Source organism: Chrysemys picta, chromosome 4, assembly GCF_011386835.1.
Source record: "Chrysemys picta bellii isolate R12L10 chromosome 4, ASM1138683v2, whole genome shotgun sequence".
NCBI lineage: Eukaryota > Metazoa > Chordata > Testudines > Emydidae > Chrysemys > Chrysemys picta.
The window spans coordinates 54127132-54145059 of NC_088794.1; the positions used below are offsets into that span (position 1 = coordinate 54127132).

Sequence of the window (17928 nt, forward strand, 5' to 3'; positions counted from 1 at the left end):
ATTGCTGAGCATAAGTAAAGAGGGGAGCAGGGCCGTGCTGGACAGGCAGGTTGAAGCAGCATCTGCAGTTCAGCGGAGCAGGGTGGCGCAGAGCCCTCAGTCCGGGAGATGAGGTCCCAGGGCAGTGGCTAGGCAGAATGCCCTTTGCCCACCGCTAGCAATTGTGCTGCTCCACTGAACTTCATAGCAGCTGCAGAGGCTGTCGCTGCATCGTAGGCCGCCCTATAGAGATTGCACCATGGTAGTCCAGCCATGCTGCCACACAGCCATGTAAAGGTCACCATCTCGTGCTGTGGTAAAAACCAGCCCTGCTCCAGCCAGCCCGTCTCCTCAGGCTCGCTCCACGCCACGGCTCAGCCAGCCGAGCAAAGTGCCGCAGGTGACGCCTGTGAAAACAAACCGCATCAGCCCAGCTGTGGTGGGGTCAGAGGCCCGGCTCAGGCAGTTTGTTGCCATCCAGGCTTGAGTTTCTGCCTGAAATGGAAAATCCCCCCTCAGAGTCAGGCGCTGAGGAAGTGCCTCGAAAATGCCCCCCAGTCAAAAGCGAGGCCTTTGAAATCCTCAGATTCAGCATGGAGGCTACTCAGGCAACTCTGAGCAAGTCCCAGAACCCCTGGGGAGCCGCCCTGGGAAAGAAAGGAAGCAGGCGGGCAAGAAACAAACCCAGCCCAGTTAAATGGCAGGAGGCAAGAGATTATTTGAACCCCCAGGGATCCTTCAACAACTGGAACCCGGCCCTAATGAAGCCCATAGAGAGGAGTATAAACTACTGAAAGTAGAGGAATCATAGATTATTAGTGTTGGAAGGGACCTCAGAAGGTCATCTAGTCCAACCCCCTGCTCGAAGCAGGACCAATCCCCAACTAAATCCTCAAATGGCCCCCTCAAGGATTAAACTCACAATCCTGGGTTTAGCAGGCCAATGCTCAAACCACTGAAATATCCCTCCCCACCCTTTGTTGGAAGAACAAAGAGAGAAAGATGTAAAAATCCTCTCCCCTGTTTGGCTGCAGCTGGCTGTGCCACCAACCCCAGTGGTTCAAAAATCGTGAGTCAGAGCCCAGCAAATCACGAGATTGACCCCCAAAACGGTCAGCTTTCGTAATTATAAAAAGATCGTTTGGGAGTTTTGTTTTTTGCCTTTTGTGTCTCTCAGTTGCTGAACCCCCCCGCCCGTCCCCGGTGTGTGAGTGACAGCGTCGCCCATTTTCATAGAATCATAGAATCATAGAATATCAGGGTTGGAAGGGACCTCAGGAGGTCATCTAGTCCAACCCCCTGCTCAAAGCAGGACCAATTCCCAACTAAATCATCCCAGCCAGGGCTTTGTCAAGCCGGGCCTTAAAAACCTCCAAGGAAGGAGACTCCACCACCTCCCTAGGTAACGCATTCCAGTGCTTCACCACCCTCCTAGTGAAATAGTGTTTCCTAATATCCAACCTGGACCTCCCCCACTGCAACTTGAGACCATTGCTCCTTGTTCTGTCATCTGCCACCACTGAGAACAGCTGAGCTCCATCCTCTTTGGAACCCCCCTTCAGGTAGTTGAAGGCTGCTATCAAATCCCCCCTCATTCTTCTCTTCTGGAGACTAAACAATCCCAGTTCCCTCAGCCTCTCCTCATAAGTCATGTACTCCAGACCCCTGATCATTTTTGTTGCCCTCGGCTGGACTCTTTCCAATTTTTTAACATCCTTCTTGTAGTGTGGGGCCCAAAACTGGACACAGTATTCCAGACGAGGCCTCACCAATGTCGAATAAAGGGGAACGATCACGCTCCTCGACCTGCTGGCAATGCCCCTACTTATACAGCCCAAAATGCCGTTAACCTTCTTGGCAACAAGAGCACACTGTTGACTCATATCCAGCTTCTCGTCTACTGTAACCCCTAGGTCCTTTTCTGTGGAACTGCTACCTAGCCATTCGGTCCCTAGTCTGTAGCAGTGCATGGGATTCTTCCATCCTAAGTGCAGGACTCTGCACTTGTCCTTGCTGAACCTCATCAGGTTTTTTTTGGCCCAATCCTCTAATTTGTCTAGGTCCCTCTGTATCCGATCCCTACCCTCTAGTGTATCTATCACGCCTCCTAGTTTAGTGTCATCTGCAAACTTGCTGAGAGTGCAGTCCACACCATCCTCCAGATCATTAATAAAGATATTAAACAAAACCGGCCCCAGGACCGACCCTTGGGGCACTCCGCTTGAAACTGGCTGCCAACTAGACATGGAGCCATTGATCACTGCCCGTTGAGCCCGACGATCTAGCCAGCTTTCTATCCACCTTACAGTCCATTCATCCAGCCCATACTTCTTTAACTTGGCAGCAAGAATACTGTGGGAGACCGTATCAAAAGCTTTGCTAAAGTCAAGGAATAACACATCCACTGCTTTCCCCTCATCCACAGAGCCAGTTATCTCATCGAAGGCAATTAGGTTAGTCAGGCACGACTTGCCCTTGGTGAATCCATGCTGACTGTTCCTGATCACTCTCCCAAATGTATTGGGTACGGTGATTGTGGGTCCCGCAGCAGGAGCTCTCACCCCACATCTGCCTGCTCCCTTGCCAGCAATTAATTCTGTCCCCCAACCTCCAAATCAATCCTGTCCTCTCATCAGTTCTGTCATCTCCCCCACTCCCAGCTTCATCTCTGTTCCTCTGGGTGTTCTTCGTCCCCTTTCTCAGGTCGCGGGGCTGCAGTGGGGCCCCTTTCCCAGGCTGTGTGGTGTTGGGGGTGTAGGATGGAGGAACTGCCCTGAGCCGCTGAGTGCTTTCTGCTCCCCCTCTCCTGTGAGAACGGTGTCAATCCCTGGGGATGGGGTGGGAAGGAGGTGGGAGCCTTGCATGCTTCCTGCATGAGCCCCAATAGGCTGCTCTGCCCCAGTGGGTGGGACAGTGGGGGAAGTGGCCAATGGGGGTTTCCCCAGGCAGGGATGGAATTCACAGAGGGCTGGAGTTTCTCGCATCATCGCGGGACGGGCCACAGCCCAGCCGAAATCCTGTCACTCATGAAGAAATTGTGACGTTTGCCGGCGCTGCGCTGGGTTTAGGCAGGAGCTGGCCTCTGAGAGGCCTGAAGTCTTTGTCCCAGTGGCAATAAACACCTGTTGCACTTGTAACCAGTTGGCTAATTGCTGCCAGCAGAGCGCCATAAACTATGGAGCAAGTGAACATTCACTTTTTTCTCGGGCTCACAGAGAGACTGTTGGCATACAATTGATATTTCTAAGGGCTGGTCCACACTAAGCCCCCAGTTCGAACTAAGATACGCAACTTCAGCTACGTGAATAACGTAGCTGAAGTCGAAGTATCTTAGTTCGAACTTAAAGGTACTTATCGCGGGTCCACACGCGGCAGGCAGGCTCCCCCGTCGACTCCGCCTACTCCTCTCGCGGAGCAGGATTACCGGCATCGACGGTGAGCACTTCCAGGATCGATTTATCGCGTCTAGACAAGATGCGATAAATCGATCCCAGAAGATCGATTGCTTGCCGCCGAACCAGCGGGTAAGTATAGATGTACAAGGTGCAAATTTGGCTCCAAATTTGAGTTTTGTAAAAACTAACCCAAGCTTTGCAAAACCTCAGAGCCACTGGAAGATCTCAGGCTTTTATAGCTTGTAAATACCAGCGGCAGATGGAGGAGCTGGCCTTGTGGCTAGCCCGGGACTCAGGTGACCTTGGGGTAATTCCCAGCTCTGCCACAGACTTTCTGTGTGACCTTGGCCAAGACACTTAATCTCCCCGGGCCTCTCCTCCCTAGCTGCAAAATGGGGATCAGAACATTCCTCTCTGCCTTGTCTGTTTGGAGTGTGAGCTTCTTGGGGCAGGGACTTGGTGTCTGTACCGAATCCAGCACACTGGGCCCTGCTCTAGGCATGCCATGTAGCATCCGTCTCACTCCCCCAGCCAGGCTGCAGGGCCTGAGCAGGGTTTATCCTGCGGTCACTCCTCCCAGACTTGATAGCACAGCTTTGAGGGCAGAGGAACTGTCTCTGCTCTGCTCTCAATGGCCCCGCATGGGATTGGAGTTGCCAGGGAAAGTAGGGTGCAGCCGCTGGCTCCCTCAGGGCCTTGCTGACAGGAGGGTGAAAGGGAACAGGCTGGGGTGGTGGGAGATTCAAGGGGGCTTATTGGAAGCAGGAGCAATGTTGGGGAGGCTGTCCCAGACACTCCCAGTGCCCCCTCCCCAAGCCTTCTCCGTCTCAGTGCCATAGGAGGGGCTATTCTAATGTTATGTGCTTCAGTGCTGTGGCATGTCATTAGGAGTCAAAATCCCACCCAGATGTGCTGCTGGGCTGGGCTTGGCTATGAAGCCATCCAGCCAGCTCCTTCTGCAGGTCCCCATGCCACGGCAGCATCATGTGGCTCCTACTGCCGGGGAGGAAAGGGCCTTTCATGAAACATCACATGCGGTCAGGGGCTGATGCTGGAAATCTGGTGGAGGGCTAGATTTCCGGTCAGCTGTTCTTTCTCTGGGAAGATACCCAAGAGCGAGCTCCGTAGGCGCTGTCAATTCAGGAGCGCTTGACAAGTTCCAACAGAGAGGTCTGCAGCATTTTGGGAGCAGTATCGGGCCAGCGAGCCCTTTGATTGTAATCAGTGGGTTGGCAAGAGTCCCAGAAACTCGGAACAAAAATGCTTTGAACAGGCCAGATGCACAAGGTGTGTCGCCTTTAGTCTGTGGGGTGTGGAGCGGTGACTCATGGCATTATCATGTTCTGCTCCTGTGTGTGAAAGCATCCATCAGTGCCAGGCACCTTGTTCAGAGCTGGCCAGCAGCTGCTTTTTCACCCGCCAGACTTCCATCGCTCACATCCTAAGCTCTTGCTCCCCGTCTGCCCCCCTTTGCTGCCTCAGAGAATTGTGTGCTCCACCCCAGTACAGCAGATGGGCCCTTTGCCTAATGATAGTTGCAGATGCTGGGTTTGCACCCTGCTTGTTGATAAGACACTGCAGCAGGTCTGGGGTTAGGTCTCCACACCTTCAGCATTGTCTCTCCTGTGTCACAGTGCAGATGGCGCCTCTAATGCCGGCCAGACCTGCCATTCTCACTGAGCTGCAAGGACGCTCTTTTGTTTAAGATGCTGAAGGATTTTGATGACCTAGGTCCTTTCCAATAAGATTCTTAAAAACCACACTCTTTGGTTTGGTTGGCGGATGCTCCGCCAGTGTAGGTTACGAGGATCTGGTCCATTACTTTTTGAAATCTTCCCTATTTACATTCGACAGCCCCGGTCGGCAGTTTTGCTGAGGTTATGAAATAAAGCAGAGGCCTACGTGTAGTAACATTTGCATTACTCTGCAGCAGATGATTGGGACCGGGTTGATCTGATAAACATTTGGCTGTTTCTGCACTGTGACGAGCACAGAGTGTACCATGCCTGCATGGAACTGGTCTTGTTGGTTTGCACGGGCAGCGTACAGCATTGTATGGAAGCTGTCTGATGTCGACAGCTTCTCATCAATATAATAATTGCAGAATTACCTGGCACTGATTGTCACTTCTCCATTGGTACAAGAAATAGGGCCACACAGGAAAAGAGCCTCAGCCTATTTCACTTTCATTTTGTAGCTGGATGTGCGAGCTCACAGACTGATATAGCACTAGATGGAAATGAGACAAGAAATCTTCCTCCAGGTAGTAATGTAATGCACCCCAATCCTGGACTGCACCGCCCCCTGCTATTTTTTCTTTTCCCACCTCCAGCTCTGCCAGTCCTCTCTCTAGTCCTGATGTGCAGCTGTCTGCTATTCCAGTTCTGGGACCACACACAGCTCCGCCGATCCATCTTGATTTTAACCCGCTGCAGCTGCCTCCTTGATGACTTGACTTGACTTGACTCTGACTTGAGCCTCTCTTTAGCAAAGAATGGTAATTAACTTTGTGGTGCTGTGGACAAGTGAGCGACTAGGGACTAAAGTGAGAAGAAAAGTGGGTGAAATACTCGTAGCTACACCTGAAGTACTCTAAGTACGAACGTTGCCATGTTTTCTCGCTCTTTTGACATTGATCCTGGCTTCATGAAAGCGTGAAATTTGTGGCACTTTTGCAGTCAAATTTAGGGTGACCATATTTCTTAAAGTAAAAACGGGATGGCTGAGGCTCTCCCAAGCCATGCCCCCCACCCAAGATTGCCAGAGCTGCCCTCCCCATGCTGCCCGCGGCTGAGGCTGACCCCCCGGTGCCGCACGCAACTGGGCCTGACCTCCTGAGCTCCATGCCACCTGGGGGTGGGAGTCAGCTCTGCAAGCAGCGCTGCCCCACAGCAACAAATTTCTCCGCTCTCCTGCTGGCGGGCAGCGCTGCCTTCAGCTGACACCTCCGCTCTGCCTTGCAGCTGGGACAAATGCCCAGTTTGGGCAAAAATGTAGGGCCAGCCGGGACAGAGCTGAAAAAGGGGACCGTCCCAGCCAAAATGGGACATATGGTCACCCTAGTCAAATTCCTGTTTTCACAAAATGTTTCAGGGAGGCGTGAAAAAGGGCAGAACGAAATGGTGACCAAGTCCCCTCCGTGTTTTCCTCACGTCTCTGTACAAAGCCCATCAACCTTATGTGTGACCCCAGCCAGCACTTCAAGTTAGCCCTCCAGCCATGCAAAGCCAGATCTCTGACCCTCTGTGCCACTGAGGTTCAGTAAGGAGAAGCCTCAGTATGAAGCATGTAAGGTCTCTGCATTAGGAGGATCTCTGTTCAGAAATGTAGAGGAGCTTGTTTCTCCTGAAGCGTGTCTGAGCCCTGCACCTGTACCAGCGGTACCTGTGCCTACACCTATCCTAATTAGTGCCTCGGCCTGCTTCTGCATCTGATTTTGTCTGTTTCACACTCGCTTTCCTACAGGTGCACCTGTTCGTTAGGGCTGGAAAATTGGGCTTTTGACCAAACAAAAATGGTTGCAGGAGGAGTCTGGTTCCCCAAGAGTGTTTATATTTGTGGTTGAAAAACTGACAAACTCAAAGCTGAAAAATTTGGAGGGTGGGGGGGGAGAATGGGTTTTGGTAGTTTTGGGTTGAAATTTTCAATTTTTTAATATCAACTCCCCCCACCCCCGAAATTCCCTCCACCCCTAAATTTTCTGACCAGCTCTGCTTCTTATGCGTGTATCATACATGTCTCTGGTACCTGCATTTGATTTTCTTAGTGAGAAGCTGTAGGCCATCCTCATGTAGGAGCGGAAGTGGAGCCCAGGTCCTCAAAGGGCTAACTCCCATTGCTTTCCATGGGAATTAGGCACCTACAGACCTTTGAGGATCCGGCCAGGGTCCCGTGCATTTTCCTGTCAAGTGCATGGAATGAAGAGCAGAAGTAGGACCAGTTCTGACTCTGGAGGGGTTTCTCTTTGGGGAGGGCTTCCCGTGGTGCTCCAGTAGCAGTACTAGAGTCTAGAGGCCCTAGCCGAGCACAGAGCCTTATTGTGCTAGGCGCTGTACATACATAGTGAGAGGTGTTCCCTGCCCCCCACAGCTTGCAGTCGAAGTGGACAAAGGAAGTGGTATGCTTTGACAGAAGGGGAACTGAGGCAGAGAGAGTCACACAGGGTTTCTGTGGAAGATCCAGGAACTGAACCCTATGTAGTGCGTCACCCCCTCCACACTTCTGCTGAGCAAACACCATGTCTGAAATCGTCTGTGCTGCGCTGTCAACCCAGGCAGCTCAAACTCCGGTTTGAGCCCAAACCCCGCTACCATCCACGCAGAAATCAGTCTGACTTGGGCCAGAACCCCTCTGGACTTGTGCCCTGGGCCCTGCTGTGGGGGTGGGTCAGAGCCTGAGTCCTGCTGAGACTGTGCTGCAAGCCGCAGACGCAAGTCAGAAGTTCAGCATAGTGCAGTACGGACGCGTTAGCCCGGCTGAGAGACCTGGGTCCAGCAATTGAAAGCCAGGTTTACAATGCAGCGTGGATGCTCTAGCAGACCCGGATTTACCATGCAGCGTAGAGATGCCCACAGAGGCGCCGCCTGTCCCGTAGGCTGTTGGTGCTGGTGCTGGATGCTGATCCAGTTCACATAGGGAAAAGAAAAAACCTCAAAGCAAAGAAGGGAGGGAGCAGGCTGCATGGGGAAGGGCCCAGTGATCCATTGCTGGGGAGGAAGGCGGTCATGCAGGGTAGTTTTCTACCTAGACACACAGCTGGCAATGAATCTGCAAAGGGGAACTGGAAGCTGTCACTCCGAGGATGAAGTTTCCCGAGTCTATTCCCCTCCCACTCCATTTGCCTGCTTTCGCTTCTTTACTGCCTGGTGCATTTATGTGATGAGTTTAAAAAGCGCAATCACATCAAGGTCAGCAATAAACCTGCCTGCCCTGCAGCACCTGAGCTGAGCGCGCTGTGCTCTCGGAGTGGGTGTGTGCAGGCAGGGGGCTGTATATCCCGTCTGACGGAGGGCGTGCCGGCTCACACCCCAGCCAGAGAGCCAGGGGAAGGAGCACGGAGAAGCCAGCAGCAGAGGGACGTATGGCAAGGAGGGATTCTTGAGGTTTAACCCCAGCTCAAGAATTGTTACTGTTGTGTTTTCTGAAGTGCAGTCAGGTGAAGCTCCAGTCCACTCTCTCTATCTGCAGCCATGCTTCACTCTCCGCTGAAAACAGCCCTGGCTTATGAGTGTTTCCAAGACCAGGCCAGTTCTACATTGGCCTTGCCCTCGGATCACAAGCTGAAAACTAGGGGCACGGGAAAACAGAGAGTCCAGGAGCAGGTGATGATGACGGTGAAACGGCAGAAGCAAAAATCCTCTCAGTCGAGCCTTGGGCACTCCAACCGAGGTAAAACCCCATCCGCCGCGCTCCGAGTAGCAAGGGATTCACGTTCCCCCTCCCTGGGCTGCCTCAGAACCCACAGTGGGTTTGTATTTGGGGTCTTTGTAATCTAGGCTATTTGGTTCTGCTGGGTTTTGTCTATAGCTGACAAGCTGGCCCGTTTCTCTGGAGTTGCCTGCTGGGATTTCTCTGTCCAGAAGAAATGGCAGGCAATCTGGAAGGGCTAGCATAGGACTAGGAGTCAGGACCTCTGGGTTCAATCCCTGCCTCTGTTGCTGTGTGATTCTGAGCCAGTGACTTTACCCGCTCTCTGCTGCCGTTTCCCCATATGTAAAGTGGCAATCATCCCCTTCTCGTGGCTTGCTGTGAGGCATAGTTAATGTATCTTCATGATGTGCCTTGACAGCATCAGATGGAAGGTGCAAAGCATTATTAACTCTTTATTCCCTGACTCTAAATAAAGTGTTTTGCTTCCCAGACAGTGATCTATTTTCCTCTGCGTATTTCCCTGCCAATTGGATTATTTGCCAAATGTCTTATGACCTGCTCTATATCTGGGCTCACCGCTCTGTGCCCTTTGGGTGGCTTCCTCCCCCTCTAGTCTAGGCTTAGGAACACTGACCGTGAGTAGCCCAACACATGTTTCCTGTAATAGTCCTGCTGGGCTCAGTGCAGCCAGCTAGACATGTGCTGTCTTTATACAGGGCAGCTCAGGCATGCTAAGGAGTTTAGAGTGGTGGAGAGCCAGCACCTTGTAAATCACAGGATATATTCTGTGTCTGTGGCTGGCTTGCTCTAGCAATCGCTGCTCTGTCGATTTGTTAGCACCTAAGAGGAGATGAAGGAAGACTAAGAATCCCCATCACATTTGAAAGGTGAAAATCATCTCTCCCCCTGCTCATTACTGCATCTTTGCACCTGAGCTCAAAGCGCTTTTCTGAACCTAACAGAAAAGCAGGTGAGCAGCATTGCGCACATTTTACAGACAGAGTTAGTGAGGTACAAGAAGCAAAGCGACTCAGCCGTGGTTACACAGCAAGTCTGTGGCAGAGATGGGAAAAGAACTGAAGAGCCCTGGACTGTCCTTTCTCTTTAGAGTTTGCTTCATTGTTCTTCCTTTGGGGAACTGTAGAAATTCTCCAGCAGAGGGGAAAAAAACAAAACCCAAAAAACCCTCAGAGCTGAACCTTGTCCCCCTCCCTGGCCGTGTAGCATGGTCCATGTGTCGGGAAGGATTCTGTGACTGGGTCACCTACCTCGGTGATCATCTGAGCCACTCTCACCATTCACTGCACCGAGTTATTCCGGTCTCGGTTGTGCTTGTGATTTCCAGTGGCCTTGCGATCTGGATTTCACTCCTGCCGAAAGAGCGGCAAAGCTGGGACATGTCCTCCTGGGGAGAAGATGTCCAGCTGTGATGGAAGGATAGTGAGGTGTTAGCAGGAAGGATGAGTGATACTGACGCTGAATGAGACACGCGAAGGTCTCTGCTCAACCCTTGAGGATCTGGACTGGCTTTGCAAGGTTGTGAGAATCTCAAGGCTGATATGTCTAGGTCGGGGTCGGCAGCCTTTCAGAAGCGGTGTGCCGAGTCTTCATTTATTCACTCTAATTTAAGGTTTCACGTGCCAGTAATACATTTTAATATTTTTAGAAGGTCTCTTTCTATAAGTCTATAATATATAACGAAAATATTGTTGTATATAAAGTAAACAAGGTTTTAAAAATGTTTAAGAAGCTTCATTTAAAATTAAATTAAAATGCAGAGCCCCCCGGACCGGTGGCCAGGACCCGGGCACTGAGAGTGCCACTGAAAATCAGCTCGCGTGATGCCTTTGGCACGCATGCCATAGGTTGCTGACTCCTGGTCTAGGTGGACTCAAATATGAGAGGGGTCAAATATCCTTGTGCCTCTTCCAAAGATTCTAGGTTACAGTGGCACTTGACTTCAAATGTAGGGCTGGCTTCCGAGGAGAAGTGGGGCTGCATTGTGGAGTTTGGGGTAGGGGTCAAGATGTTTATACAGTTCCAGCTGGCTTCCTAAGCCCCATCAAACTCTTTCCTTTGCATGCCGAACCCACGGCACAGGGGATGTAGCAGCTTTGTGGAGGAGCATGTGTATGCAATACCCCATACTATGCCAGGATGGCAGTATATGACTCTGTGGCTGCTGTGATTGTGAGAGCCAGGGCGTTGGTATTGAAGAGGGCAGAGGCAAGCTTGTCTGTGCCAGCTGAAAGTGCTAATCACAGAGGTAACTGGAAGATGTGGTCATGTGTAAATCTGTTCCTAGCTCCTCTCACTTCTATCGATTAAGGCTTTGTGGTCTCAGGACCTGGTAGAATAAGAAACAAACCAGGCTGACAGTAGGTGCTGGATGAAGAGGCAGGGACTGAGACAACTTTGCCAGTTAGTGATGCTGTGGTCGCTGTTCACCACTAACGCCTCAACTGTAGGCAGAAATCTTTGCAGACGTCAGTGCCGATTCTGCCCTACACCTTTGCTACAGCTCTGCTGGGGATTCAGCGTACGGCTGATGGGCAGGAGCAGGTGCCATGCAAAAAATGTGTGGAGAAATTGGGCAGATATTTACATGCTGAAACAGAATTGCCCTTGAGGATTTGATCCAATAAACACACTGATTTTCCAAAGTGCTGAGCACCCAACCCTCCCATGGATCTCAATGGGAACTGCAGAGCACTCAGTGCTTTAGAAAACCAGGCCCCTTGTTTAGGTAGATAGGCTCCTAAATCCAGGCTTCACATCTGGCTGCTGTTGAAAATTTGGCTAATTGTTGGTAATCACCTTGGATATTCTTGGCCAAGATATTGAGGAAACATCGACTATGGGACATTTTCTGCTTTTTGATTCTTCCGTGTCTATTCAGGGACTAAATAGCATTTTGTTTTATGGCACCCAACATTGTGCTGTGTTCGTCACATGAGATATAAATTGCACAAGGTCCTAGAAGACAGAGCAGATATCGCAAAGTTCCCTAGAGGGTGGGGCGGGGGTGGAATCTCAAAGCAAAGTCACTTGAAAGGAATTGGATTAGTGTGGGATTATTCAAAAGATCCTACGTGACCCAGGAGCTCGTAGAAAGTCAGTGGGGCTTGTGGTCCTAAAAGGAGGTGCTTTTTGAAAATTCCACCCCAAATCAGGCTGATTCTGAGCGAGCAGGCGTCTTCGTCAACAGCGACTCTGTGACCAGCTTGTGCAGAGAAGCCAGTGAATGAGTGGGCCATGGAAAATGAACTCTCTCATCCTGGGACGGGTCTCTACAGCTCCCACTGCTGTGGTAGTGGGTGTGGGAAGCTTACTCTGTTGCTGCCCATTGCCAATCTCTTTTGTGGCTGGATAGAGGATTTTGCATACTCCAGAGCTGTTAAAATCAAGATACATTGATATTCTTTTTAAAGCCATAACACGGGCCATAAAATTTCATCCCATTAGCCCTTCATTGAGCACAGTAACTTGTGTTTGGCTAGGACATGTCTTCTAGAGAGGTATCCAGTCTTGAGATGAAGACTTCAACAGCTGGAGAATGCATCACTACCCATTGCTAGTTTGTTCCAATGGCTAACACCCTCCTTATTTCTAATTTGAATTTGTCTGGCTTCAACTTCCAGCCATTGGTTCATGTTGTGCTGCTCTACGCTAAATGAAAGAGATTAATATACACCCATTCCCTCGCTATGGTCTGGGTTCCTGGGTTGTTAATTGTTCACTGTGTGGCTGTGGTTTATTCCTGTGATGTCACTTTGCATTTTTGAAATAGATTATTTTTGCTGCATGGATAAGGTTTGGGGTGGGGGGAACCTTCTGAATCTGCAAAGAAAATGGAAAAACTGCTCCCTTGACATAGCTTATCTCCTCCCCTATCCCTCCATCCGTCCTTTTAGCCCTGCTTAACGTAAGGTTGCCTGCGAGGAATCTGATTAACTTCCATTGACTAAGGGCATTCCTGCAACTCGTACTCACTGCAACTAGCCCTGAGTCACATGGGCAGCCCCACTGAAGAGTCTGTCAGCAGGACCCAGGGTTTGCAGGGGCAGACCCGAAAGACATACTAAGGAATGATAGAGGTCCGTACAGCAGTCTAACCAGCCCTGAGCCCGCTCCTGCCAGCACCTCTCTGTTCACCGTCACCTTAGTGTGTACAGCTGCACACTAGAATGCTGTGGCCCAGCTCTCAGGTGGTGTAAATCAACATCGCTGCTGTTGACTTCAGTGCAGCTCACAGGTGCTGGAAGTAGGGGGCTGCCGCACCCCCTGGCTTGAAGTGGTTTCCATCATATGCAGGCTTACAGTTGGTTCAATGGCTCTCAGCCCCCCCACTATACAAATGGTTCCAGTACAGTTGGTACAGCTATGCCAATTTACCCTGCGGAGGGTGTGGTCCTTCATGGCATGTCTCTCCCTGCCACTAGGAACCCTCTGGCTTACCCAGACTCTGGCTCAGTCCAAGTGCATTGTAAAGATCGAATTAACTGCCGGACTAAAATAAATGGTGTACAGCGCACATTGAACTATTAGGTCATAATACTTCTGGGGGCAAGTGTAGGCTCTTCCCCAGTGAGCAGGACCAGTGGATTTCCCAGTAGCAATGAAGGGTTCCAGAAATGCTCCTCCTTTGGGGATTTTCCTTGGTACTCTCCCTTTTCCACCCCTCGCCATGCCATTTTCCAGGAGACTTTGGTTTTCACTTCCAGAGCCTCGAGATCTGGGATGCACAACAGCCACCTCCACTTGGAAAGGCAGATTATGGGAGACCCACATTGTCCTTCTCTCCTATCCACTGATTGCCAGTATCAAAGCTCCCGCCCACGATAAACTGAAGCATCAACTGCTTAAATAGGACAGGACAATATGAGGCTGATGTTTTACATTGATTTCCCCCCACCCCACGGAAATGATGCTCTCTTGCATGGAAGCTGAATTTCCTGTCCAGTTCTAGTAGCTGAGGGCCACAATTCCATGACAGCAGAGAATGCAGATTTCACACCCCAGGCTTTAAAGAGCATAGCACCTTTGGTGCTGTATATGCCACAGAAATTCTCAGTAAAAAAGCCAATCATTAAATCTCACGGGGAGGGGGCGAACTGTCCGTGATGCAAAATTCCTTGAGACTCCAGCCCATAGTAAGGAAGCTACACAATGAAAGCAAAGATGTGCATCAAAGGGGCTTATTTATTATTTGTATTGTATTATCGGAGTACCTAGGAGTTTAGACAGGATCCCATTGTGTAGGCATTGTACAGACCCCGAACAAAAAGACAGTCCCTGCCCCAAACAGCTTACATACTAAGTATTACAGACAGACGGGGGGAGTACAAAGAAACGATGAGACAATATCTGTCAGCCTGGCAGGCAGTGACCTTGCAACTCTGCTGACTGGTGACCCGATTCAATAAGCATTTAGCACTCTGTCCGTTGATGAGCATCAATCATGAATCACTCAGGGTGATGCTCAGCTAGGGAAAGAAACTGTCTTGCTGCAGCTCAGGGCAAATTAAGAAGGTCCTTATGAAAAAGGAGGGGAGGGGGAAATTGTCCCAAAAACAGTGAGGGTCAGATAAGCCCATGACCTGCCCTGAGCACCAAACCCTTCCTGTACTCAGGAGTGTGTAGTGAAGTAGTTGTGATATGGTTAGCTGGGTTACACAGAGCATTATGGGATGGAGCCAGGCTCCACCCCTCCCTTACTTTTAGTTAATGGAGTTTTCACCTGACCCTTGTGATGAAGTTGAATGAAGCAGCAAGTTCCCAGCCTGCAGCTCTGTGAGTCGGCTGATTTTTGCTGCAGTGAGTGGTCCTTTTACAAAAAGGGGAGCTGTTGAACTGCATGGGAAGTGGGCAAGGGAGGAAGGCATAGAAGCTCCACTCTGGGTGTTATTGGACATGAGCACAGATCAGGAGAGTGTTAGCTAAGAAATGATTTCCAGGCAACTGGGGCCAAGGGATCTGTCCCTAGTGCCGGCTTTGTTAGAAAACACGTACCACCGGGGAGAATCGCATGGGTTAAACCCATAGTTTCACGTCCCACCCTACTCCTTCACCCTCCAGCACCAACCTGCCCTATTGAAATCAACCTGGGGAATTGTGCCAGGGAATGCATAGAGTGGGGAAGTACTCAAACGGAGCAATGCCAGTGTGCCGTACATCCATCCACACATCTTGCCACTTTCTTTGCCAATACAGCCCTTATAGGAAAGTCCTTTGGAAGTGAATAAGGATTAAATGAGTTGGGTTATAGAGAAATTAATAGGGTTCTGGTCAGTGCTTAATTTGTAGTGAAAGAGGTGCCGGGGCTCAAGCAATTGTTTTCACTTTCATAACTGATGCAGCAAGCCCAGAGATGCCGGGGCTCTGACCTGCCAAGCTCAGAGGTGCCGGGGCTATGACCTGCCAAACTCAGAGGTGCCGGGGCTATGAACTATGAAGCCTAGAGGTGCCAGGGCTCAGCCCTGGCAAGATCTGGCCCAAATTAAGAATTGGTTCTAGAGACATTACTCTCCGAACCTCTTGAGTTTAATGGACAATGGAATCTTCAATCTAGACATCGGCACAGAGGAGTCAGGGGAAGATTTCCCTGCTGATGACCATTCTGGGTAATTTCTCCTACCTCTTCTGGATCAGTGTTTCTCCACCTCTGATACATTGCTCCAGCCTAGTATGATCACACTGAATTGGCCCTGTTAACACTGGTTCTCCACTTGTGAAGTAACTCCCTGCTCTCCATGTGTCAGTATATAATGCCTGCATCTGTAACTTTCACTCTATGCATCCGAAGAAGTGAGGTTTTTACCCACGAAAGCTTATGCCCAAATAAATCTGTTAGTCTTTAAGGTGCCCCCAGACTCCTTGTTGTTTTTGTAGATACAGACTAACACAGCTACCCCCTGATACATGGCCATGGTCATCATCCATGCTATTGCTCTGGCCGGGAGTGGTGACTAGAATGTGCCAGCTTCCAGAGGCGGGTTGGGCTGGAGGGCTCACCTGCGCTGTGGTCTTTCATTACCCAGTGTGGGCGTTATTAATGAGTTAGAAGTTAGGAGCCTAAATGCCTTTGAGGATCTTGGCATTAGTGGCTGTAAGGCACTTTGAAGAGGAACAGCTCCATGTGAATGACTGCAGGGTGTCTCAGAGTTGGCACACCAAACAGTCAAGTAAGAGGGAGAAAGAGAGCTGATGATGCATTTTCTGATGAATCGAGGCTTTATCAACAAATGCCTGTTTCTATAACACAAAATGTTTCATGGAAACGTATGGGGTTCAGTGAACTTTAGATGAACCGTAGGCAGGTTTCCATCAGAAATCTGCCAGGTTTCCTACCAGCTCACCAGGAGGGATGCTGAGCCAAGGTCTTCCAGAGTCTACAACTCTGGGACAGCCAGCCATGCAGACTGGCCTGTGGCTGTGGACACCAAGCCTTTCAGGCTCCCTGCCCCAGAGCTGGGAGCCTGGGAGTGCCTCAGCTAAGGCTCCCAGGGTTTCTTGGCTTCTGGTTCCCTGTGAGCCAGACTGACAGAGAGACTAGAAGCTCTGGCAGCCACGGCTGGGCCAGGGACCACAGAGCTTGGGCTTCCAGGCTCAAATTTCTTTTGTAATTTTCAAAATGAAGTGTTTTCAGATTTCCCTTTCGCGTGAAATTTTGAAATTCTGCTTTTTCGTTCTGAAATGGAACAAATTCTTTTCCAGAATTTCCTGTTGAAAGAAAATTCCAGTTTAGGACCATCTCTACTAAGAGACGAAGGGGCTACATTTTCAAAAGTGCCTGCTAATTTGGGTGCTCACATTGAAATGCTTTGGGCCTGATTTTCAGAGGTGTTGAGACCTAGCACTCCCGTGGAATTCCATCATTTGGAGTCAGTGGGTATTTACATTTCCTTAAATCAGGCCTCAGATGTCTCATTTTGGGCACCCAAAATTAGTGGGCACTTTCAAAAATGTAGGTCTTATTAACTCGCACTGTATTGTGCTGTCACAAGGTGCAATGGAGTTCCAGCTTGGAGGATAGTTAGTACTTCTTCTAATCTTTGTTCTTAATGATCAATATCACCTCATATAAAAGGCTTTTGGAAGGAAAGGGAAATTGGAGAAATGAAGCAAGGATTCCCTTACTAGAGTTTGCCAGTGGGAGGTAGATGGAAAGAGGTTTTACACAGCAGGGCTGGTCAGTTGTAGGCTGTTGAGAAGTTCATGCTTCTGGGCTGGGTTATGCGGTGGCTGATTAGAAAACCTGCAGGGTTTCTTCTTGATCTAAGAGATTTGGATAAGGACAGAACTGAACCTCTAAACTCCATTTCCACCACCATTAGCTAAGGGCCAGAGTGTGTCTCCTTGATTCACAATGACTAGTTGAAATTCATGGGACTGCTCTCAGAGCAAGGCACTACTCAGCACAAGAAAAGGTGGAAGAATCTGGTCCTGAGAGGTGACTGGAAGGTTGGATCACCCCTCTCCTGCCCTTTATTCCTTTCTGAATGACTACTCAGAAGGGGCTTCTAGCCTTATGCAGCCATGTCCATTGAGAGAGGGCTTCTCTTCCCCCTGATTTATGATACATCCATTGTCCTTCTCTGGAGGCCAGTGGGGAAGACCTTGACCCATCAGAGAACAAAGAACTCCATGTCCCACATGCAAACCACATAGGAGCTTAGTTTTCCATTCCTAATGTTGTTCTTTTGCTTGCAGGTTCCATGTATGATGGTTTGGCTGATGGCGTCAACTATGGGACTGCCCGGGGCAGCTATTATGCCAAAGCCCAGACAGGAAACAGCAACTGGGGGTATCCGGTAAGGTGTTCTTTTCTCTGTGCCTTGCTGTTGGGGTGTACAGAGCATGAGAGTCCATAGGAATGGACTGCTGGTCAATATGGGGAGCCAACGGTGCCGTAGAGACAAGAGTAAGATGGACATCAACAGCCTCCAGATGTTCTAGGCGGGTGAGGGAGGAAGTTACCTTGTTCCCTAAGAATGGAGGTAACAAATTTGTTTGGGCAGTGCAACAAGCCTGGGTCTCAACATTTCACAATCTGGATCAGAACTCTCCCCTGCTGCTGGGTGGATGGTGTGGGGCCATTATCCCCCCAAACTTGTTTCTGAAACTGGATCTAGTATTTTGCTTCGGGCTCATCTCTGCAAATGAGGGAAAGATTCAGCGACAG

General features: G+C 50.1%; 1 protein-coding gene across 1 annotated transcript in view; it reads left to right on the forward strand.

Annotated features, from left to right (window-relative positions):
• Positions 1 to 8007: 8007 nt before the first annotated feature.
• Positions 8008 to 17928, forward strand: part of PKP1 (plakophilin 1) — a 54329-nt gene continuing 44408 nt past the window's right edge. Inside the window, exons 1-2 of the mRNA XM_008176902.4 lie at positions 8008 to 8762; positions 17457 to 17557. Of these exons, the coding sequence (XP_008175124.2) occupies positions 8564 to 8762; positions 17457 to 17557 (300 nt within the window). The 5' untranslated portion in view covers positions 8008 to 8563. The remainder of the gene's footprint in view (positions 8763 to 17456; positions 17558 to 17928) is intronic.